Source organism: Hypoxylon fragiforme (assembly GCF_022984875.1).
Source record: "Hypoxylon fragiforme strain CBS 206.31 chromosome Unknown GGS25scaffold_5, whole genome shotgun sequence".
NCBI lineage: Eukaryota > Fungi > Ascomycota > Sordariomycetes > Xylariales > Hypoxylaceae > Hypoxylon > Hypoxylon fragiforme.
Window position 1 is genome coordinate 1,982,150 of NW_026054760.1, and position 23,115 is coordinate 2,005,264.

The following is a 23,115-nucleotide window of genomic DNA, read 5'->3' on the forward strand; positions in this document are numbered from 1 at the left end:
CGTTCACATCAAATGATATTGACGTAAATGCAAAGTGGTACTGACCAGTCTAATTCTTTAAATCTTCATTTTTAGACTTGGACGACGTTATGCCTCTCATGACTGACTTGTGATCCAACGAACTTTGCATTTTTTTTATGACTGAGTCATGTCAGGGATGTCAAAACAACTTGAAAGGTCTTAAAATAGATCACATATGTAGATACTTGGATAGGTACATACATAGATGTCGTTGAGAAGAAGCCCCTTTCATCTGCCCAGTGTATTAAAGAGTTCTAGAACCCCTTATCATATTTCGCATAGATGTGTACGGTATACGGTATACGGTATATACCTGGTTAATACCATCAATAGGTAACTAGGTGTATGCAGTACTTTACTTAACTACTTCCAGTACACCGACTGTGAATCTCTTTATTTGCATTGATGGATATGGATATAGTTATGGGTCTCTAGAATTCACAGTGCTGCCCCCCACTCCCTTTTATGTATCTAGAACCTACTAACCTTAGGTGTGATAGTTGCAGTGTTGCACCTGGCAGCCTTCAATGTTGGTTGTGGTAGTACAAAAGACAGCCGCTAGTTTAGCGTAGATAGGCTACTCCTGAAAGCCAAGCAACCACCAACATTAAAGACAGGGCAAGGTACTAGGTAGGTACCTAGTCAAGTACTGCATTTGTATTCCCTTATCCAAAAAAATTCAAACAAAGCGGCCCCTTTTTTTTTTTAAAAAAAAGAAGAAAAAAACCAAAAAGAGTAAAAGAAGAAGAGGAAGAATAGGAAGCTACAAGTTAGTGTTGTGTCTTGTGGGTCTTGACTTCGCGTCATCTCTAAATCTTGGACGTATCGATGATCTTCTCCTGAAATAATACTAACTCGGTTCATCACTCTTTTTTTTTAAAAAGGGCCCGAGAAGATGGGTACCACTAGATCATTCGTTTCGTGAGCCATTTCCATTCTTTTTATCGGCCCAGAATTTCAGTACAAGATCGTCAATCTTCCCCAGCATTGATCCGTTACCTAGGATCGTATCGTATTACCTCGAATTGGGCCAGATCTAGAACCGCTTCATTGTGTGTTCTGTTACTGTTATGTTACTGTAGCATCTATATCTTATTCCTTAGATCTACACAAACACCGGACACACACTTACAACAATTCTTGGGATCCGACAAACTTATTTTAGTTTCACCTTACTCGACATTCGTTATTCTTTCATTTGTTACCTTCTATCGTGAGGTAGCTTGATCTTATACTTTATGACTTAATCGTTGGCCCCAATCTGTTCAATATCCACATACCACTAGTTGCATTCGAGGGCCACTAGGCAGCGATAGCTTTTAGCTGATGAGACAAAGTTGAGATATCACCAAAAGGATTACTCCTAAAAACTAGAAGAAAGGTACTAGGTACCTACAGAAATCACCTAATATGGCTACTGGAAGAGAACATCACGAACTCGACGAAAAGGGCTCGCCGACCTTGACCCATGCCCCGACTGTTTCGGACACCGCCGGAGACTCAGAGAAGTACGCAATGCCGTATAGCGATCAGTATACAGAGCATCCTACAAATCAAAGTACGGAGCAGTTTCCAGAGCAGTATCGGGAGAACCCAATGGATAACCCCCCGGAGAGACCTCAGCACCTCCAGGTTCCCGGAGGGGCGGGTCATATGCCAACAGATCACTCAATGTTATCAGAAACCGAATCGAGGGACCAGGCGACCCGACTCGTCGACGATCTCACCCTCCTCCAGGCAGAACAGGCAGTCAGCAACCGAGAATCTCTTGACCTTCGTCGTGCCCAGTCTAAAACCCGCAGCCCCGAGACAGAGAAATCGGATGTGTTTAACCAACCGACCCAGAATTCAGCCATCGGGATGCCCACTGAGCCCCCAACCAAGCTGAACAAGGTCTTCAGAGGAATTAAGAGCCTACCTCGGATGTTTCGATATTTCTTATACAGCGTCCCTATCGGGGTCATATTATTAATCCCGATTCTACTGGGGAGACTCTCACCCGCATACCAACAGTCGCCTGTTGGTGGGCCTGGTGGCATAGAGATTATGTGGTTCGGCATCTGGCTAGAAGTCGTTTGGCTGTCTCTGTGGGCCGCCAGAATGTTCACTGCTATTATGCCATTCATCCTGGGCATTGTTGCTGGTATTTGCGGCTCGGGGAATCCTAAGAAGTGGAGGGGAATCGGACGCCAATTGGAGCTTCATACTGCCCTCTTCCTGTGGATGCTTGCTGTGATTATCTCGTATTATCCTATCCTTAACAATCACAAGATACCAGCTCAAGTGCCCGATGAAGCCGACACTGCATATCCCTATATCAAATGGATTGACGTTGTGAATAAAATCATAATTGCATTTTTCGTTTTGGCAATCTTGAATTGGGCAGAGAAGATTCTCATTCAATGGATTGCCGAGTCTTTCCATTTACGAACATACTCGTCACGAATCAACACCAACAAACAGTGTACCGCGTAAGTGATATGCAAGTATTGGATTTGCTTCGTATGAAAGCTTGCTAACATATTAATAACAGATACCTAGTCTATCTCTATGAGCATTCCAAGGATAAACTAGTACCAGCGGCGTCAGTGATGGACAACCACAATTCCGGATCTGGTACCAGAACACCCATGGCTTTGATATCTAATAATGCTCGCGATACCATAGCTAAGGTTGGTGACATTGCAAACCGTGTAGCTGGTGACTTTACTGGACGCGAAGTCAAACTCAGAAATCATCCCCGAAAAGTAGTCTCTGAACTCCTCCGAAATACGAATTCGGCACAGGTCTTGGCAAGACGTCTTTTCCGTACTTTCGTGAAGCCCGGTGCAGACGTTTTGACACCCCAAGACTTGAACCCAGCGTTCGAGAATCCTGAAGATGCCGAGGCGGCTTTCCTCGTGTTTGACCGGGATCTTAATGGAGACGTTTCCATGGAAGAACTGGAGGCATTCTGCGATGAAGTTCACCGGGAGAAGAAGGCTATCGCCGCATCGCTCAAGGATCTTGACTCGGTAATCACTAAGCTCGACAGGGTTTTCTTCTTCATCATCTTCATAATAACGGTCATTGTGTTCATTTCGATAATATCGGCCTCTACCGCATCGGCTCTAGCTTCCGCAGGCACGGCTGTTCTTGGTCTCGCGTGGGTTCTCCAGGCTACCGCCCAAGAATTTCTCCAATCCATCATTTTCGTCTTCGTCAAGCATCCATTTGATGTGGGTGACCGTATCACCGTGTATGGTAACACTGGCACATTGATGAGGGGAGATGACTACTACGTGACCGAAGTATCTTTACTGTATACCGAGTTCAAGAAGATGGAGGGGCATATGGTGCAGGCTCCTAATTCAGTACTTAATACGCTGTTCATCCTTAACCACCGCCGCAGTGGTCAGCTGGCTGACGTGTTCGAACTTCGGATGAAATATGGCACACCGGCTAGCGTGATCAAGGAACTGGAGGCTCGCATGACGGAATATGTTTTGGCCCAAAAGCGCGACTTCGCAGGCAAAATTATCACGGAGCTTCGAAGCTTTGAGGATGCGTACTGTATGACGGTCAACTTCATCTGCTTTCACAAGACGAGTTATCAGAATGAATTGCTCCGTCTCACGCGTCATAACAAGTTTGCCATCGAATTAATGAGCCAGATGGTCGCCCTGGGCATCGAGCAACCTCGCCGGGAGTATCAGATCTCTGGACAAGACTGGCCTGTATTCCAGTCCAACATTCAACCCCCCTCGTACGAAGACCGACAAAGGACGGTGGATCCTGCTATATTGACCGCAACTCGCCGACGGGCCAACTCACACAGCGTCGATACCACGGGAGATATTTACCAAGACGTTTTCGTCACGCGCAAAGCCAGCAATTCACACCTGACCCAACCACCGCGAATAACAGAAGAGCTAGCCGAAGAATCTAACGCTGCTATCGGCAGCAGTTCGCAGCTGGGCAAGACGACGTCTCAGGGAAGTGGTCGCAGCCATCGAAATCTATTTGGCCGCTCAACCACTCTTAGCAGGGGTGGTGACCGGCCCGAACGTGATCGAGATATGGTTTAGGACAACCGGCAAGCGACTCGAAAGACATCAATAAGCTGGGCTGTGTAAGGTAGATATGGGTATGGGTATAGGTAGTAGCGAAGAAGAAGAAGCGATTAGTTGGTACATAGTGATTCGGTAATGAGCAATGATCTGAAAAAAAGTATAAAAGTTTATAGAGCGGCAAGGCACCTGCAGGCAAGGCACGTACATACTAGTAGAGGTATATAAGGTACCGGTGTGTGTAGGTAGATTGGACAGTTGAGGCTATAGATGGGTCTTTTGTATATGAACCTTGACGGTTGGTGGGCACCTGTTGTTGGTATTTGGGTGCTACTAGTAGTCTGGCTACCTAGGTACACCTACTCAGGGGTAACCCAAGCTATGGATGGCTTGATGCTTCACTTTCTGGTGCAGTAATTGATTAATACATATATATATTTAGGTAGCATTTGGCACCATTTTTGCATGTGCTTGTTTTTATCTAACTAAAGTGAGTGCTTACCTACATAGGGTATGTTGTTTGAGTAGGTAGGTAGGTAGGTACGTTGGTGACCTGGGTTTCTACTACATCTACCTACCTACCTAGGCACCTACCTCATGGAGGAATAGGTAGGTATCGTGGATGGGAAGAATGACTCTGACTTGGTGGCTGCTGGTTGACGGGGAGGGAATGAATGGAAAGGTTTCTTGGGTACCTACCTAATCGAAGGAGATGGATTGATTCCCCCCAAGCTGGATGGAAATGAAGATACCTACCTACCTAGGTACTCAATGTGCGAATACTTACTTCTATTTACCTATGTACCTACATACCTAACCTAACCTAGTAGGTAGTCAAGAATAATCACGTCCGGCGAGGAATCATCCTCGCGAATAGGGGGTCCCCGCTACGGGACCTACCTAGGCACCTATGTAGGTACTAGACATCCGTGGATGTGAGAGCTGCTTTGGTGATGATGCGATCCTCATGGTTAATGCATCTGTATATATGTCTCTGAACATGGTATACAATACCTACGTATGTATGTATAGGAAGGTAGTATATAGGAGGTACTTGGGTATCGTTATTCATCGGCATCTTATCAATAACTATGTACATCTACAATCTTCTCATCAAATGCCTAAGCAGGCTAGGTAGGTAGGTAGTGCGCTTTCAAGAGGTTTGTCTCACATGCATCTATTTCCTCATATATATATATATATACACGCTACACGCGTGCGGAGAGAGAGACACATCACATCGCTTCTAGGTTATATATTTGTATTTGTGCATGTGCGATGAAATGAGAGGCGATGAGGTGAGGTGGTGATTGATGCTGTCATGTCATATCATATTATTCGTTTCGCTGAAGCCCCAAATAAAAACCTTGAGCCCCCCCCCCCAGGAAACCCCCCCAAAAACATCGAGCCCTCGTTTTTATGCAATGTTGTTATTGTTGTTGTTGTTGTATGTACCTTCGGGTATCTCGAATTATAGCCAGCAAACCAACCAACCATCATACCAATTAGAAGAATGACAAAAGTTTTGCTGCTGGTGTTGACCCCTGAAATCATTTAGGGCAAAAGAAGTACGCTTGTGATGGTGTAGATAAAACTTTGGTAAATCGGTAGGTAGGTAAATTGGGTAAAAAAAAAGCTCATTGCATTTGCTTCCTCTTGAAATGCTTTATCCTTTGGTAACGCCAATCCATGCATGTGTAGGTACTTAAGACAAATCAGGGACCGATCCGATCGGTCCAGTTCGCATTCATTTCCTCCGCATTGTCGAGTCCATCCTCCGTAGTCCTGGTATTCCCCCTTTCCTTCCTTCCTTCTACTGGCAGGTCATCAGTCAAACTGGCCAGGATTCACATCGTATACCAACGCAGTGTAAACGATAGGAGTCGTACATACACTTCCCAAACCCTTTCCATCCATCTGAATACCTCTTTTCATTGCCCCTTAGTGATACCTGAGCTACACAACAAATGCTCATCAATTTTCCTTCGATGTCGAATTTCTGATAGAATCCACCCTGTTTAGAAGGCTCGCAATATCATCAAGGAAGTTCTGATCGTCATCTCCGCTCTTAGCCCGCTTCCTGATTGCAGGTGAGCCACGCCCAATTGAGGCAAAATCCTCGTCTTCTGCGTTGCGCTTCCGTTTCTGACTTTCTGCATCTAGAGGAGAGCTTCCTGTTGGGCTTAATGGCACGTCATCATTCCGAATGTGTGGCGATGAGAAGTCACTTAGTGGCAACGCTGGTGGAGGTGACTGGCTAAGATTCGGATTTGAAGGTTTGACAGGCGGCAAGCCATAGTCTCCAAAGCCCGGAATTCTTTTTCCTTCTTTTAACATAGGGATTGCGATCGACTCGTGTAAGTATTCACCGTTCGGCATTCGTACCAGTCCGTTAGCTTTGAGGCGCCAGTAGGGGTCTGTAACGGTCGGTCGAGGTTTCGAGACTCGGCTACTGTTATAACCGAGACTCGAACGATAACTCGAGCTGAATGTCGAGTTGCGCAGACTTCCTGTTGACATAGACATGGTATCTCTACCGGCACCGCTGCAAAGCGCTCTGACCATTGCTGTTTTGGACCCTTCCTTGTGAACCTTCGGTTCTGGAAGTGATTTTAGCGGAGGAAGCCCGCGCTTCACACGACGGTGGTTTTCAGATCGTAGCTTCATCTTCTTCTCTTGCACCCTGTCCGAATCGACTTCGTCACCATACCCTCTAGCAGCGTAACGCGCGGCGGCTCTTTCGTCTCGCATGCCGCTGAAGACACCTGTAGCAAGTAATGCTTCTTCGATGCTGTGTGTGCTTGATTCAGGGCTGAGCGTGTTAAGATGCGATCTGGCTAGCGAATCCTGAACTTGTTGTACCTTCGACATAGAGCTTGATCTGGTCGATGATCTTAGTTTCGCAGTTTTGTCAACATTCTGGCGACTTCTCCCGAGTATTGATTCCTTCGCCTCCTGCAGGACTTTCTCCTGCGCTTCCCTCTCCTCGCGCTCACGTTTTGCCACATTCTCGGGCAACCTCCACTGTCTAGCCTTTTCATTTTCGAGCTTCATACGTCTGAGTCTTGCTCGTTTACGAAAGCCCTCATGCCAACGATAATAATACTTGACTTTCAGGCTGTACTCTCTGAATTTGCGTGCCGCAGCCCAGGACGCCTCGTCTTCTTCTTTTCGGATACGTTCCGCCTCTGAAGCCTGAAAACCATCCCAAATATTCTTGAGTATGTGTTCAACTGCAAATTGTTCCAGCTGTGATTCCATCAGGCCCCTATCTGCACAGACAAACCAACGACTGAAATTGTCCATTGGGTCATTCTTGGTAGTTTTTGTAGGGACCGATGTGCTCGTAGATCCGGATTGCTGTGACGACAACGTAGAATTGGTATTTGTCGGTGCCTTGTTCAAGAAGCTGTGAGAACTTCCCTGGATGTTGGGTTCGGATGACCCTGGAACTTGTTGCTGAAATAGCGTCGGGGTATGGTTTGGGTTGAGAGCTGGATCGCCTTGTACGGATGTATCCGAGGATAGAGCGCTAGTCGATTGGGTAGGGAATTGACTAGAGGCGGACGTAGCTGGCATAGGAAGCGGCTGAGGGCCTAATGTTGTAGATGGGCCCAAGGGCCCGGAGAGTTGGGGCCCATCTTTGTTTGATAGTTCTACATTTGTCGGTAGAAGGCCGGAGAACGGGCTGGAGCTTTGTGTATCTGGCGGTACTGCTTCTTTATTTTTGCTATTATCATTGAATAAATTGAAGAGGCCTGTCGAAACATTGTTTTGGGATGCATTTATGGACTGTTTTGAAACGTCATCTCCAAATTTGATTGTTTGAGTTGATAGTGCTGACTGCGCCTTAGAACTTTCCGCATGCTCTTGATCACTCCCGCGATCATCTGTTGCGTGAGATTTCGAGACAGCACCCTCGAGAAAAGCAGGCATCATGTTAGATGCGACGGAGCCGGAGGGTGGGATTGCTGTGGTCTTGTTGAGCTGAGAGGTCGAGGTGAACAGCCCTGAGGAAGTGGACGTTGCACTAGAAAGAAAAGGATTGGACGAACCGACGCTGTCTCCTTTACCTAGCTGTGCAATGGCCGATGTCGAAGGTTGCCCAAAAGAGGTAGAAGGCGTCGGCTTGGTGGCGACATGATTTCCAAACATAGATGAACCGGAGCTTGCAGGATCGGGTCGACTGAAAGCTGGGGTAGGTTCATTGCTCTCTATCCTATTGTCATGTTGTTGTTGTTCACTATTATTGATGCTTGCGAATGGTTCATTCTGCGAATCGCTCACAAACAAGCTCTCTTCTGGGCTGTGAGTTGGTGAATCCTGGTTCGGTAGATCTCGTGAACCCAACTCGAAGACGGTCTCGTGAATGATAGTTGGGAGTGAGCGCCCAGAACGCTTACGCTCTACAATATCTCCCGAAAAGCTGTGGGGTATTCGTGCCTCAGTGAACTCCACGCCGGGGAGAAGAACAAGGTATCCGTCTTGTTCATCAAACTTGAGGCCATGCTTCCGAAAAAACTCAGCAGCCTCTTCTTCGGTATCTGTGCGCAAAAACTTCTTCAGAACCTTAGGGGTGAGGTCCTTCGGGCCAAATCGTGGCCTTGAGTAAGCCTTCTTGATAACCTTCAGGATCCCTTTGCGCACGCTGTTGAAATGAATTTCGGCAAAACAGGCCATGGTATAAGAGACCTCCGGACATGCAATAACGTCGAAGAATATCGAAATAGCGTCGATGGCCATTTGAGACGCAGTTTCCGGATATAATGGGCCCAGTATTTGCCGTGTATTCTCGATACATTCGACAATGCCTATAGCGGATTGTATACTGCTTCCAAATCGAGACTCCCAACCCTCGATCATTTCCATGAGAGCCGGGTTATGGGCATTGAATATTATAAAATACCCTCGGAACTCGGCCTCATTTTCACAACTAATTCCCTGATGCATACAGTCATCGTAGACCTCCATCAAGGATATTAGTGTCTTTCCTAGTTGTTCAACCTCCTGCTGCTCTGAAAAATCTGAAGGGGTGAAGCCGTCTTGGGAAAGAAGGTGTAACGAAGTCACATGGAAACGGGCGATGGTCTCGAGACAATAGACCTGGTCTTTCGTTTCGTCAGGAGTCATAGCATATTTCTGAAAGGAGAAGTCGATTCGAATGGCTCGAGTTCGATCCCAGAGGTAGCTGTGCCTCTGAGGCAATTCATCGTCTGATGGAATGAGCTCGTCGATCAGGTAATCCAACGTCCAGCGAAGCGTAGCAACGGATCTAACGTCCATCGGAAGAGGCGCATCTTGTCCTGCAGCCGAGCGAGCAAGACGCTTGACCATGAGCTCGGGCATCGCAACGAGCTCCCCTCGCTCATCTTTACCCTTCTCCGGTCCTCTAATATCGTGCTCTACTATCCGAGTGATCTTCTCCCACTCAGGACACATCTCCTGGCAAATTCCCTTGAACACAAGCGCCTCATCGAGTCTTCTTTTTTTGTCGGGGTCGTCGATCAGACCAGCTCTCGTGAGCGATTTTCTTGCCCTCTCTCGGTACACTTTATAAGTCTCCCGATAGCGTTCTATTGCCTGGCGTGATGCATGGCTTCCTGGATTTTCTGGCCATCGGGGAGGTTTGATGTTATCCTTTGCAAGTTGAGCTAGTATCTGTTTGGCAAAATCATTTCGATCGCCTCCGTTCCTAGGCTTTCCTAACTTGTTTTTAGAAAAGGTGTCGACCTTGTTTTGTTGAGGAGCGCCAAATGGAGTAGGCGCAGCTTCTGAATCTGGTGATTTCCGGGAGAACTTGCTTTGTCGCTGATAATCATTCTCACTCTTCCGCTTCCCATTGCTCTGGCCTATGGCAGCTTTGGTTCTGCCTGCTGCCGAACCCGCATCTTTCTGCGATGGCTTCCATGCTGGCTGAACGTAGTTGGCAACCTTTCTTTCCCCATTGACGCTTGGCTTAGTTGATGGCTCGCCCCCGTTAGAAAATGGTGATTGTTGCTTGCGGGGGGCTTTCGTGGTCGAAGAGTTACTAGTCGTAGCAGGTATGGGCTTGAAATCTTGTGCATTGCTAGGCTTGGCGAATGGATTAGATTTCGGTGTCGGACCCGAGGGTTGGCCAAATGCAGTGGGCGCCGGTTTACTCTGGCTGGTAGAGGTCGAAGTCAAGAAAGGATTTGGGGGGTTAGGTTTTGCCAGGAAAGGGTTTACCGCTGGAGTAGTTACTCCATTAGGTTGCTTTGGTTGGAACGGGTTACTCGGAGCCTTTGCGAATGGATTCACAGGTTGAGAGGAAGCCGGTTGGGCGAATGCTATAGCGGAAGAAACAGCGTCAGTAGTCTACAAGCATCATCGCGTCCTTGTATGCTTTTTCCCCCTCGTTCTCACATCTCGATAAATCGCATGGTCTATTCGGGGATATCGCAGGATCGGATATGGATGCAAATTCGACAATATCGATTGAAGGCTAGTCACAGCAAGCGTAGGTTATTGTCATCGGAGAAGAAAAGCCATTTACTTACGGTTGATAGGCGGATTCGGCACCTGGCCAACTCCCCAACCACTCTGTCTCTCAGTATTGAGCATTGCGCTTTATTGCGGCACCTCGCGTGTTGGCTCTATCATTGATGGTATGAGGCAACTGTGATAACTTGGGTAGGTGTGAAATGAGGTGGAATCGGGATGAGAGGCAAGCGAAAATGGCTAAAGAAAGGTCGTACTCGATGTCTACAAATACAAAGGGATATTGGCTTGATAAGGGAAAAGGAATAAAAAGTGAAGAGTACAAAGAGTGTGAAAGAACTAGTGAATAAGACCTTGCAGAGAAAAAAAAAGAATGGTTCAGAGAGTCGTGGTCCGACCTATAGGACGGAGCGCGACGTAAGAGATGTCGGAGAAATTTGCTGATTAAGTTGTGAAGGTGCAGGAATTGACGGATTTGACAAGGTTGCGATCATCAACGGGAGCGTGAACGTTGAAAGGTCGCAAGCGGAAGCTACTGTTTCTTGCCTGGCATGACCGCCTAATCTTAGCTGTAAATGGTTTAACGTTAGACGGTTAGGTACCTATGTATACTACTAGTATTAATAGGTACCTACCTAGGTTAGTATGTTTGGGCAACATTGAAGCTGAGGTTAACTAAAAACATTGAACTGGTCCAAGCTTTGAGTGAAGCTCCTACAAATTTGGGGAACTGAATTCTACCATAGCACTAACTAACATTGAAGTACCGGCAAAAGAAACCGCTCTTTTCCCCAGGTAATTCAGGTTCTAGTCAGTCACGCTTTGCCCGAGTTTGCCCGAGTTTTCGAGGGTTACTGTACGGTTTTTTTCTCAAGGGGATTTGGCTTACTAATCAGACGCACTAGGCTTAAATAGGAAACTTTTTCCATTTTAGGAAGGTGGGGATATTGTTTATGTAAGTTTATGGGTCTTTAGGGGAGGAATTTTGGATTTTGTAAAAGAGGAAGGTTTATTAAAACTTTAAATGGTTGCTTACGTAAGCTTGTGGGTCTTTAGGGGAGGAATTTTAGGCTTTGTAAAAGAGGAAGGTTTGTTAAGATTCTTAAGCCACGTATGGAGCCATATATATAGTTATATTTTAAGATTTAAAGGAATTTTAGGCTTTGTAAAAAAGAAAGGTTTACTAAGATTATTAAGCCATGTGGGGAGCTATAAATGCAATTATACGTATGGAAAAATGCTTAAATTTTAAGTTTTATTAAGTGTTTAAGCTTTTAAATAAGGAATATTAAAGGTTTAATATTATTATAAGCCTTAAAAACATTTAAATTTATCAGCGGTTATTAAGATTTAATTATTTAATTATAATTATTATAAAAATGAAAAATATATATATTTAATTATTTTAATAACTTATATAAAAAAATCGGGATTAATTGAAATCGTTGAAATTATGGGTTTTAAAGATTATTTTTAAGTTAATGTAATATAAAAGATTTAAGGTTTTAACATGATAATTTAATTAAATGTAGCATTTTTTAAATTATATGATTTATTTTTTTAAGTTATAACTTTTTTTTTTGGATTATAGGAGTTATTAATATTTTTAATTTAACTTTTTTAATGGAATTTTTTTAATTAAATATTTTTTATTTAATTTAATTAATTAAATTAATTGGATTAAATTAATTAAATTAAATTAATTAAATTAATTTATTAATTAATTAATAAATTAATTAATTAGTTAATTAATTAATTAATTAATTAATTAATTAATTAATTAATTAATTAAATGTAACGTTTTTTAAATTATATAACTTTTTATAATATTTTCTTTTTTAATATAATAAAAAATATATTAATTATTAACTTTTTTAATTTAACTTTTCTTATTTAATTTAATTAATTAAATTAATTAAATTAATTAAATTTATGAATTAATTAAGTTAATAATTAATTTATATATTTTGTTATAAATTAGCTAATTAATTAATTAAATAATTAATTAAATAACTTAAGTTAATTTATTTAATATTAAATTTAAAGTTGAATTTAATAATTACTTAAATAATTAATTAAATATTTAATTAACGATTTAATTTATTAAGTAATTAAAGACTTAATTAAATATTAAATTAAAGAAATTAAAGGATTAATATAATTAAAGGAATTTATAAGTTAATTAAAAATTTAAGTAAAAATGTTTTAATTATATAACTTTAATTAAGTTTTTAATTAATTCTTAAATCTTTTGATTTTTTTAATCCCCTTAATTTCTTTAATTTAATATTTAATTAGGTTTTTAATTAATTAATAAATTAGGTTATTAAGTAATTATTTAAATAATTATTAAATTTAACTTTAAAATTAATATTAAATAAATTAACTTAAGTTATTTAATTAATTATTTAACTAACTTATAATAAAATATATAAATTAATTATTTAATTAATTAATTTATTAATTTATTAATTTAATTAATTTAATTAGTTTAATTAAATTAATTTAATTTAAATCGATTAATTTAATTAATTAAATTAAGTTTAATTAAAAGGTTTAATCGTTTTTATTATATTAAAAAAAATGTTATAAGTAGTTACGTGATTTAAAAGGTGTTGTAATTAATTAGTTAATTTATTAATTAATTAATTAATTAATTAATTAGTTAATTCATTAATTAATTAATTAATTAATTTAATTAATTTAATTTAATTAATTTAATTTAATTAATTTAATTAGTTAAATTAAATTAAAAGGGTTTAATTAAAAAGGTTAATGGTTTATATATTCCTTATTATTTAAAAATAAAGTTATAACTTGAAAAAGCAGGTTATATAATTTAATAAATGCTTTTAATTACTTATATTAATTTAATTAAATAACCTTTTAATTATATGTGGTATTACGATGTAACCGGATTTAATTAAAAGAATATTTAATTGTTAATTAATTAATTTAAATTTTAAATTAAAACGATATATGGTTGTAAAGTTATTTAAGTAAATAAGCTGGTAAAATAGGGGCATGTAATTAACGTTAAAGATATATTAAAGGCCTTTAAAGCCGCTTAAAAACTTTAAAGCCGCTTAAGGTTATCTTAAGTATTATCACGTAACCTTTTTTAATAATTATATATATAAAAATAATTTTTCAATTACGTATTACCTTAATTTAAAAGCGGTATTAATAAATTTATAATTAAATATACTTTTAATTAAATTTAATTGTTTTTTTATAATTATATATTTTAAAAAGTTATTTAAGGTTAAAAGTGTTAAATAAGGTTTAACTTTAAAGGTTTTAAAGGTGTTAAAGGCTTTTAAAGTGGCTTTAAAGGTGATTACATGCCTTTTACTTTGCTATTTATTTACTTAAATAATTTTATAATTAAATATTATATTAATTTAAGTTTAATATTAATTAATCGGCAATTAAATGCGTTTTTAATTAAATTTTATTTTATTATAATGTAATATTTAATTTAAAAATTATTTAAAATGGAAAAAAGGTTAAATGTGGTTTAAGTTAAAAGCGTTAAATTAAGCTTAAATTTAAAGATTTAAGGGATTTAACGAATATATAATAACTTAACTTATTTAACGTTAAATTTAAAGTTGAAGTTATTTAAATATTTAATTAAATATTTAATTAAATATTTAATTTATTAATTAATTAAAAATTTGATTAAATATTAGATTAAAAGGATTAAAGGGATTAAAGGGGTTAAGGGATTTAAGAATTAATTAAAAATTTAATTAAAGATGTTTTAAAATTTTAATTATATAATTGAAACATTTTTAATTTCTTTAATTATATTAATTCTTTAATTTCTTTAATTTAATATTTAATTAAGTTTTTAATTAATTAATAAATTAAGTCGTTAATAAGGCATTTAATTAATTATTTAAGTAGTTATTAAATCCAGCTTTAAATTTAATGTTAAATTTAATATTAAATGAGTTAGCCCGGGTTATTTAACCAGTTATTTAATTAGTTAACCAGTTAATTAATTAATTTGTAATAAAATATATATGTAAATTAATTATTTAATTAATTAATTCATTAATTAATTCATTTATAAATTTAACAAATTTAATTAATTTAATAAATTTAATTAATTGAATTAAATAAGAAAGGTTTAATTGGAAAGGTTAAATAAGAAGGGTTAAATTAAAAGGGTTGATGGCTTAATAGTGTTGCAGGCAGTCACGTGATCCAAAAGGTGCTGCATTTAATTAATCAGTCCAGGAATCAATTAATCAATTAATTAATTCAATAAATTCAATCAATCCGATCAATTCAATCAATCCGATCAATTCAATCAGTTGAATTGAATAAGAAGTGTTGATGGCCCGTGTGCTCCCTACCATCTAAAAAAAAGGGTTATAACTTGAAAAAGCAGGTCATGTGATCTAAAGGGTGCTGCATCCAATTAAATCGTCTTATCAAAACCTTAAATCCTTAGTGTTGCGCTAGCCTGAAAGCAGCCTTTAGGATAGGTTGTAGTAACATTAAAATTGGGTCCGAGAAAACTCGGGCATTTGTGGCGCGCGCGAGCGTGTGCCCTCTAGTAGTTAAGTGCTTAGCCCTCCAAAATGCCTAACCTAAATGCCTCCTTACATAGTATTGCATATAACTATCCCCAGGGCTAATATGAGGTCATGAAAACCTACATTGCAATAGTGGACGGGATGGACATGCTAGGGCCAACCACAGTCACATTGGATAGTATCCAGCATTTATAGTTCAATGTTCCTATTGGGCTTATTATTCATGCAATCAGAACTTACCTTACCTATTTTTAAATCAGCTACACTCCAATTCCTGAATCCCCTAAATCCCTCCTTGTTATCAACAATCTCAACAATCACAACAAATTACAATTTCTACCTAACATACATAGTCTTTTCCTCTTCAAAGCCTTAACGTGCTCAACGTCGACGCAACAACATCTAACCATATCCATCAACACCTTCGTAGTACATACTAAAAGTGCTTAGTAGCATGGAAACTTCCATCTTACTTGCATCAGCCGTATCACGCCCTATCGTGCACACTGCTCCAATTTTATCCATTAATACGCATAATACGCATTCAAAGGATCCCACCTATCAACGCCAAATGGGCCACAATTCACATTGGATCGTATCATACACCATTCCTACCAATTGAGCAACCAACCGAATTACACGTTAGACGTTGAAACCGGAGGTCCGACACTCGTGTCTCATATTGTCCATCTGAAGAGAGTAGGCTCACTTGTTCCACCGATATTTCCCGATAGAAGAGCTACACGAATCCTTCCATCGCGTTTTCGTGACATATAAAGGAAACCAGTCGGCGCCTCCGCTGGGACGCAATGGCATTCTTAGAAGACCCTCGTCTTCGCCAGCGATGGAATCAGATCTCCCAAACCACCGAGGCAGTCACTGAAAATGCGGCTGCTGGTATATGGAGTTTTGGACACACCTACATTAACCCTTGCGTCTCTTCTATCTCCACCGCCTTCGAAAGCTGTACCAATGTTTGTTTAGGCGACCGCGAGGAAAGAGCGCGACGACTAAGAGATCGTCATCGAGCTAGAGGGAGAGCCGAATATAGCTTCGACTTCTACGACGATTGGGATGCCGAACTGGGAGATGGGGAAGATGGAGGGCTACTCGGTGGCTGGCGAAGCGAAGATTGGGATCGCTTACTGGCAGGCACTGGGGGGAAACGGAGTGCCGGCGACGTTCAAGAACAACCAAAGAGGAAACGTGGCATGAGTTATGGCACGAAGGGCCCACGGAAAAGAGCTAATTCCCAAGAAGACCCAACCATCATCCCAAGCACCGCGCCCTTAGGGTTCTTAGGCCGTCTGCCGTTCAAGATTGGTGGAACCCTACGGTATAAACCTAGTGCGGCGAATTTACAGGAACACCCTGGGGCATCAAGATCGGGGCTACACGCAGAACACGAACCACTTCTAGGCGATGGTGGGAATGTAGAACATATGAACGGACCATCAATGCATAATAGGAAACGGAGTGGGACGGTAGGCAGTGGAGATACGAGCGATTCGTACAGATCGAGAGGCGACCTCTTCCCAAGTGATGAAGAAGGGGACGAAGACGCGATACCATTAGACGACGAATTCACCATTTCGTTAGACCACGTAGACGATCGCTCGAGTAATAAAACAAGGAGTAGCAAAGGAAAGCGGGTTGCCGATAGTAGGATGCCAAGGAGCATCTCGAGGACGACGATAGATTCAACAAGGCCATCGTTACTCCCAAGCTTAGGCTCAGGGCCCATGCTTCCAGAAAGTCCGGCGCTGCTTTTAACAGCGTCGCTCGAGGATCTACGACTAGAGGAAGAACGGCTAGAAAGGGAGGAACACGAAATTGTTGAGAAAAAAAGGCAGGCAGCTGCGGAATTAGCTCTTCGACGCGGGCTAAGTCGGGAAAACCTAAAGATTGAATCTGTTCCCGAGGCGAAGTCAGAAGTGGTGCTCAGAGTAGAAAAGGCACCGGTGCCAGAAGAGGTCATATTGGATCAAGCTACGGACGACGAGGATGACGAGGATGAGCCAGGAGCCGCAGAAGAGAGTCATCCAGCGCCAATACCAGCACCAATGCCAACACCAACACCAACAGCAATAGCACCAGCAAAGCCCCCGCAAGATGATTTTGTACCGGCAAGACTGCCGTACTTTCGATGATAACTATTACGTTATATATTACCTACCATCCCGCGATATCAATCTAAACGGACTTTACTTGCAGTCCGCACATCCGCATATTCCAAACCGACCTGACATGTCCTGGCAACCAACTCCAACTGGTCTCGAAGATGGAAACCCAAACGAACAAGGCCCAAGAGTTTCCATGCCGGACTAAGAAGATATGCTCACGTTTACGATTCAATGGCATGCCGAACGCGTGCCATGAATGAGGCAAGTAGCTTGCTAGCAGCCGGTCCTATGTCCAATAAGCTAGTAGGTATATGGCCAATTGCCCCAGAGCTCTGTACTTTATAGATGTAGAATTACAAGTAGGGATTATGGGTTAGGATAGCAAGTCAAAATCTTGCAGCGTTCGCAAACAATTATGACCTTGCTCGTTCTAGAGGGAGTATATAACGGGATGTATTATATTATGACTATTCAGACATTGTACTTATCTAGTAAAGGACTGAGAATGAGGATACCTACCTGTCCAGAGTATACCTGGGCATATACCTACATATATAGAGTTGATATATGTAATAGATATGTATTCGTTCAATACCATATATGATAGGTATATATTTATCTACGAAGCCATGTTACTACATCTTAGCATTACATACATACTTCACTAATACGGAGGACACTTGCAGAATATTTCTCCATCCAACACTTTTGTCAGCTAATTAATAGGTCCTGTAAATGAGCTACGGAGATAGGTAGATCTGCCTCACATCCGACCAGTTCTGACAAGGATGTGTAGTACCCATTGGAAATTGAACAATTCTGCTCGCCGTCTTCCGTACCTCATACTAATCATTACGCACCCGGATCTCCATTCTCCATTCCTTTCGAATATTGTTAGTAAAACTTTACTAAGGAGGGACGAGTTAAATGTAAAGTTTTACTTAATAAAATCGTGTAGTGGAGCCGTGCCTATGAGTGAAAATTTCAAGCTCGGACTCTGTTTCCCGCAGAAACTGATAAGATAAGGAGCTGAGCCTCCACAGCCTCAATTCAGCCACTTTCTATTTAATTCCATTGATAAGATAAGCTCAGCCTCCACAGCCTTAAATCAGCCACTTTCCATTCAATTCCATCCATTCAATTCCATCCATTCAGTTCCATTCTTAATAATCAAAGCTGACTAATCCAATCCATCTTTTTAATCCAATCCATCTTTTCTAATTCTTCCATTCCAACTTCTTCTTTTCAACTTTTTTCCATTTGATCCATTTGATCCATTTAATCCATCTTATTAATCATCTTCAACACCACCACCTAAATCAAATATTTCAAGAAATATTTGAAATAATTGATTTACATGGTGGTGTTGAAGGTGGTGTGGAAGGTGGTTTGCTGGATTTGGGGGCTGAAAAGCGATGCACCCAATCAATCAATCAACAGCTTGAAAGTTGGCTCCAAACGTTTCACTTTTTACTAGCGGCTCAATAGGTCCAGATTTGAGCCAATAGGATGGCTTCAATTTCAATAGGCTTACTAGCGCTTAGTTTGCCTAACTTTTTGCCTTGGATGGTTAGGGTACGTACTGATGGAGCGTGCTCTAGACCGGTCTATATAAGGGCTCTCAACCCCCAAGCTGTTGTAATTCTTTTCTTCCTCCTTTCAACCACTTTTCAGGTTTCAAGGGCTTTCAAGAGTTTTCAAGAGCTTTTCAAGAGCTTTTCAAGAGCCACACAGCCCCAACCCAGTTGATCCATTGAATTAATGGCTGATACACCCATTCCGAGGCGGGTCGGCCGGCCCCGGAATGCTGCGCTGCCGCCGCTGCTGCCGTGACCTGCTCCAGGAGAGCTTTCAGAGCTTCCGGGAGGGTTTATCCCTGACGCTAACATGTACCATCAGCCGTAAATCCCCCCTGGGGCAGTCCCATCGCCGCAAGCGGTTCCCAAATACAGCCGGCCTCCGACAACCGGCTTTCCGAACCTCCCTCCTATACCCATAAATCCCCCCAATCCGACAATTTCTCCCCATCCGGCCGAGCCGATCCCAGCCCTAATACCAGTAAGTCCCGGCGCATGGGTTGATCTAGGCTTAGTAGATGGGGCCACTTGATATTCTCAACAATATCACGTGGCCTGGAGGGAAGTATAATTTACTCTTTTCACGTGTGAGTCCGGTCCGTCCATTACGCCGGTATTCCGACCGTCACGTGAGTACCACGTAATCCATGCCAAAGGAACCCGTCGTCACTGGCGTGAGTATTATGTAATCGGTGTCTGATGTGAAAGGAACCTACCATCACGTGATTGTTATGTAACTATTGCCTTACTATGTCGTACGTGAAAGAAAGTGCCCACTCAAACTGGCCAATGGCTGGCTTTTAATTGGATTAAACATTTGGGTGATTTAAATCTGTTTTCCTTTCCGAGCGGAGCGAGCAGCACTCCGCAGGAGCCGCCGGAGGCATGATTACATGTTTAGTATTTCAAAAAATAAAAAAATTAAGAAATAGTACTTAAAATCAAAATTGTTGCGGAGCGACGATTTTCCAGATATCAAATTAGTAAAGTTTTACTAATTTAAATTGCTTGCAATTTGCCGGGTATTTTTACTTAAAATAGAAGTACCTCGGCACTTTTTTTCGACCTTACCCCAGAAACCCCACCTTTTGCCCCTGCCAGCTATGTTCTTTAGTGCCCGCCATCCTTACCAAGGTTGTTGGTGGAACCGTTTATTTAGACATTTATATCCTACCTAGGTAGTTAGCATCTTACACTCTTAAACCCCTGGCTGAACAGCTTCAATGTGAGAGAGCTTATGGTTAACATCTCGTTTTCTGTGAACATACTTACCCTTAGTAACATAACTCCTTAACTGTGGACCATCACAATCCTAATCAACTAATCTCTCAAGTTAAGGATATCTCTCTTTCACAGTCAATTACCTCGTCATATACCTAGGTTAGCTACTTGGCATCTAACAGCATATTTTGCATGTGACCTCGTTCCCGGTTGGTCCGCGTAGATAAACATCCCCGACACCATCTTCTACATATACACAATTTATATAACACCTACACTACATACCCGGGTACACAAAACAACACCATGGCACCCCAGGGACCCATCGTAACCCCCCTCACCACCCTCCTCGGGATCCAGCACCCGATCCTGCTCGCCGGCATGGCCCGAGTCTCCGGCGGCGCCCTCGCAGCCGCCGTCTCCAACGCCGGCGGCCTCGGCGTCATCGGCGGCTTCCAGTACACGCCGGACCAGCTCCGCTCCATCGTCTCCGAGCTCAAAGCCGCCCTCCGCTCCCCGGACCTCCCCTTCGGCATCGACCTCGCCTTACCCCAGGTCGGCGGCAACGCCCGCAAGACCAACCACGACTACACGCACGGCAAGCTCGACGAGCTCATCGACATCACCATCGAGAGCGGCGCCCGTTTGTTTGTTAGCGCCGTTGGCGTGCCCCCCAAGAAAGTTATTGATCGTTTGCATGACGCCGGGATCTTGGTGATGAACATGGTCGGGCACCCGCGCCACGCCACCAAGGCCCTCGACCTCGGCGTCGACCTCGTCTGTGCGCAGGGCGGCGAGGGCGGCGGCCACACCGGGGACATCGCCTCCTCGATCCTGATCCCCGCCGTCGCCGACGTCGCGCAGCGCTACCGCCCGGCGATGCTGCACGGCTCCCCCGCGCTCGTCGTCGCGGCCGGCGGCATCAGCGACGGCCGCTCGCTCGCCGCGAGCCTGATGCAGGGCGCGGCCGGCGTCTGGGTCGGCACGCGCTTCGTCGCCAGCGTCGAGGCCAACTGCAGCGACGAGCACAAGCGCAGCGTCGTCTCCTGCGGCCTCGACGACACCGAGCGCACCCTCGTGCTGACCGGAAGGCCGCTCAGGATGCGCGTCAACGAGTACATCCGCCGCTGGCACGCGCAGCCGCAGCGGATCAGGGAGCTGTGCGACAGCGGCGTGGTGCCGATCTCGCAGGACCTCGAGACGGGCGACGCCGAGGTCGACTTCCCGCACCTGATGGGGCAGGTTGCCGGCGTCGTGGCGGAGGTGCTGCCCGCGGCGCAGATCGTGAGGGATATGGTGGACGGCGCCGTGGAGAGGCTGAGGGCGGCGCAGGGGTTTGTCGGGGGTGCTGGGGGTGCTGGGGGGGAGATCAAGGGGAAGCTGTGAAGGTTTGAGGAAGTTTCGCGAAAGGCCGAAGCACCGAGATTGATTGCTTGTGGGGTAGAGGGGGGGGGGGGGGGGGGGGTTGAAGAAGCGAAGCGAAGCGAAGCGGCAAAAGCGAAGGGGAGTGTGGGGGGGTTTAGAGCGGAGATATTTGCGCGGCTGCCCGGAAGAAAAACTCCGTGTGGAGAGCAGAGGGACAGCGAGTCGGGGGCGGCTACCGACTGCCCGGGACCGGTATTTCCCTGCAAGAAGGAGAATCGCTCGATAGGGATGGGGAGAGGGAGAGGGGAGTGAGGGGAGGGGAGAGGGGAGAGGGGATAATTGCTGCAGTGCAGTGCAGCGCAGCTACCTACATGACGCGGTGGCACGCTGCGTAATAGCCTACCTACTTGCTTACCTACCGACATACGTAGATATTCATCAAGCTCCATCTACCTATCTACATATCTCCCTTTTTTATTATCTACTGTATCAGTATGTAGGTACCTTACCTTATACATATACACGTACCTGATCCTCCATCCCCCATCCCGTATCCCGCATCCCGCTTAAAAACAATGGGGCTCGCGGCTCGCGACTCGGCATCATCGGGCTCAAGGCTCAATGTTGTCATTTCCAATGCTTTCTTTCCTTCATATGCAACAGGCGGGCTTCAAAACGCCATTTATTGCCCAGTTTTAGGGATTGAGCGGTGTGTGTACGCGCGTGTAGGTATATTGGATATGGGTATCAGCTCATTGACTTGACTCGGGGACACGACTACGACAGATCATCGGAATTTCGTCCTGGTACCTTACGGCGGGGCACGACAAAGAAAAAACGAGGATGTGTGAAGAAGGCGAGGGAAAAGGGGGGTGAGTGGGGGTGTGAGGTGTAGGGACGCGTGGAAGGGTTCAATTACACGGAATGGATATCGATGGCATTCGTGACTCAAAGGGTCTCCCTACCTAGTACCTATCTGGTACGCATTAACTATCCTCCAGGGCTCTCAGCAAATAATTACTTGCGTAGGCCAGTACGTAGTAGCATGTCGACATCAAATTATATTTCCTCCCAATTGACGACTTGCAGATCCTAAGGCTGCAGTACATCGGGTAGACCCTCTTGCAATTCGTCTTGCGCTGCGATGCAGAACAGGAAAAAAAAAGGGGGGTCGAGAGAGGAGGGGGGCGGGCAGTTGCGTCGTTAGCCTCTAGTTAGTAACGCACGTCGTAGAAAGACGAATGTTCCTATTTTCCTAGGCCCAGTCCACCCATCAATGGCTTTTTGTTTTACTTCAGGTTGATTACCTATCACGCCTCATACACTTAGATAGATAGCAAGAAAGAGGCGCACAACGGGGTTAGTATAACGGGACGGGCGAGACAAGATCCAAGTTGCGTGGTATGTCTTAGAGTAGAGAGACAATGTCGTCGTGGGGCGCGGGCGAGAGCGATGTCGATGGCAGAAGCCACTTCTGTTTTCTGTAACCTCTTTTTAGAACGGTGTCTAGGTATTAGGGTGAAAGGGGTGAGGGGGGCTGAAAAGAAAAGTTACATGGCAATGAAAGCAATTGATCGTCATCTCGCGTTTGACATGGATGAAACTTCGGACCCCTTCTCGAATTGAAGATAGTCGCGGAATTTCCCTTGCTTGGTTCGGTATGATATAGTTTGGGTTGGTTTGGAATTTCTTAGGTATCACAACATGATGTATGTGCACTACAAACGTAAGCTAAGACATGTCGTGGTTC

The 23,115-nt window shown here is 43.2% G+C and overlaps 4 protein-coding genes across 4 annotated transcripts; 3 read left to right on the forward strand and 1 right to left on the reverse strand.

The window, feature by feature from the left end:
* The first annotated feature begins 1,158 nt into the window (after window positions 1-1,158).
* Window positions 1,159-4,102, forward strand: GGS25DRAFT_283978 (uncharacterized protein). The gene is made up of 2 exons (XM_049257490.1): window positions 1,159-2,492; window positions 2,555-4,102. The coding sequence occupies exons 1-2, from the start codon at window positions 1,432-1,434 to the stop codon at window positions 4,086-4,088; spliced, it is 2,595 nt and encodes an 864-aa protein (XP_049116730.1). The 5' UTR covers window positions 1,159-1,431; the 3' UTR covers window positions 4,089-4,102.
* A 1,360-nt stretch (window positions 4,103-5,462) lies between these two features.
* On the reverse strand, window positions 5,463-11,114 carry GGS25DRAFT_490905 (SAC3/GANP/Nin1/mts3/eIF-3 p25 family-domain-containing protein). The gene is made up of 2 exons (XM_049261036.1): window positions 10,589-11,114; window positions 5,463-10,378 (listed from the first exon to the last, which is right to left on the reverse strand). The coding sequence occupies exons 1-2, from the start codon at window positions 10,650-10,652 to the stop codon at window positions 6,045-6,047; spliced, it is 4,398 nt and encodes a 1,465-aa protein (XP_049116731.1). The 5' UTR covers window positions 10,653-11,114; the 3' UTR covers window positions 5,463-6,044.
* A 4,558-nt stretch (window positions 11,115-15,672) lies between these two features.
* GGS25DRAFT_284038 (uncharacterized protein) lies at window positions 15,673-17,423 on the forward strand. The gene has a single exon (XM_049257491.1). The coding sequence runs from the start codon at window positions 15,889-15,891 to the stop codon at window positions 17,227-17,229; it is 1,341 nt and encodes a 446-aa protein (XP_049116732.1). The 5' UTR covers window positions 15,673-15,888; the 3' UTR covers window positions 17,230-17,423.
* Window positions 17,424-19,946: 2,523 nt separating this feature from the next.
* Window positions 19,947-21,421, forward strand: GGS25DRAFT_284051 (2-nitropropane dioxygenase-like protein). Its single transcript, XM_049257492.1, has one exon. The coding sequence runs from the start codon at window positions 20,307-20,309 to the stop codon at window positions 21,384-21,386; it is 1,080 nt and encodes a 359-aa protein (XP_049116733.1). The 5' UTR covers window positions 19,947-20,306; the 3' UTR covers window positions 21,387-21,421.
* Window positions 21,422-23,115: the final 1,694 nt, after the last annotated feature.

Excerpts from the sequence above, each read along its gene's own strand:
- GGS25DRAFT_283978 (XM_049257490.1), top strand. The coding sequence starts at position 1,432 with ATGGCTACTGGAAGAGAACATCACGAACTCGACGAAAAGGGCTCGCCG. Across the intron at positions 2,493-2,554 it reads ACCAACAAACAGTGTACCGC|ATACCTAGTCTATCTCTATG; the intron begins GTAAGTGATATG and ends TATTAATAACAG.
- GGS25DRAFT_490905 (XM_049261036.1), bottom strand. The coding sequence starts at position 10,652 with ATGCTCAATACTGAGAGACAGAGTGGTTGGGGAGTTGGCCAGGTGCCG. Across the intron at positions 10,379-10,588 it reads GCCGAATCCGCCTATCAACC|CATTCGCCCAACCGGCTTCC; the intron begins GTAAGTAAATGG and ends CTTCCGCTATAG.
- GGS25DRAFT_284038 (XM_049257491.1), top strand. The coding sequence starts at position 15,889 with ATGGCATTCTTAGAAGACCCTCGTCTTCGCCAGCGATGGAATCAGATC.
- GGS25DRAFT_284051 (XM_049257492.1), top strand. The coding sequence starts at position 20,307 with ATGGCACCCCAGGGACCCATCGTAACCCCCCTCACCACCCTCCTCGGG.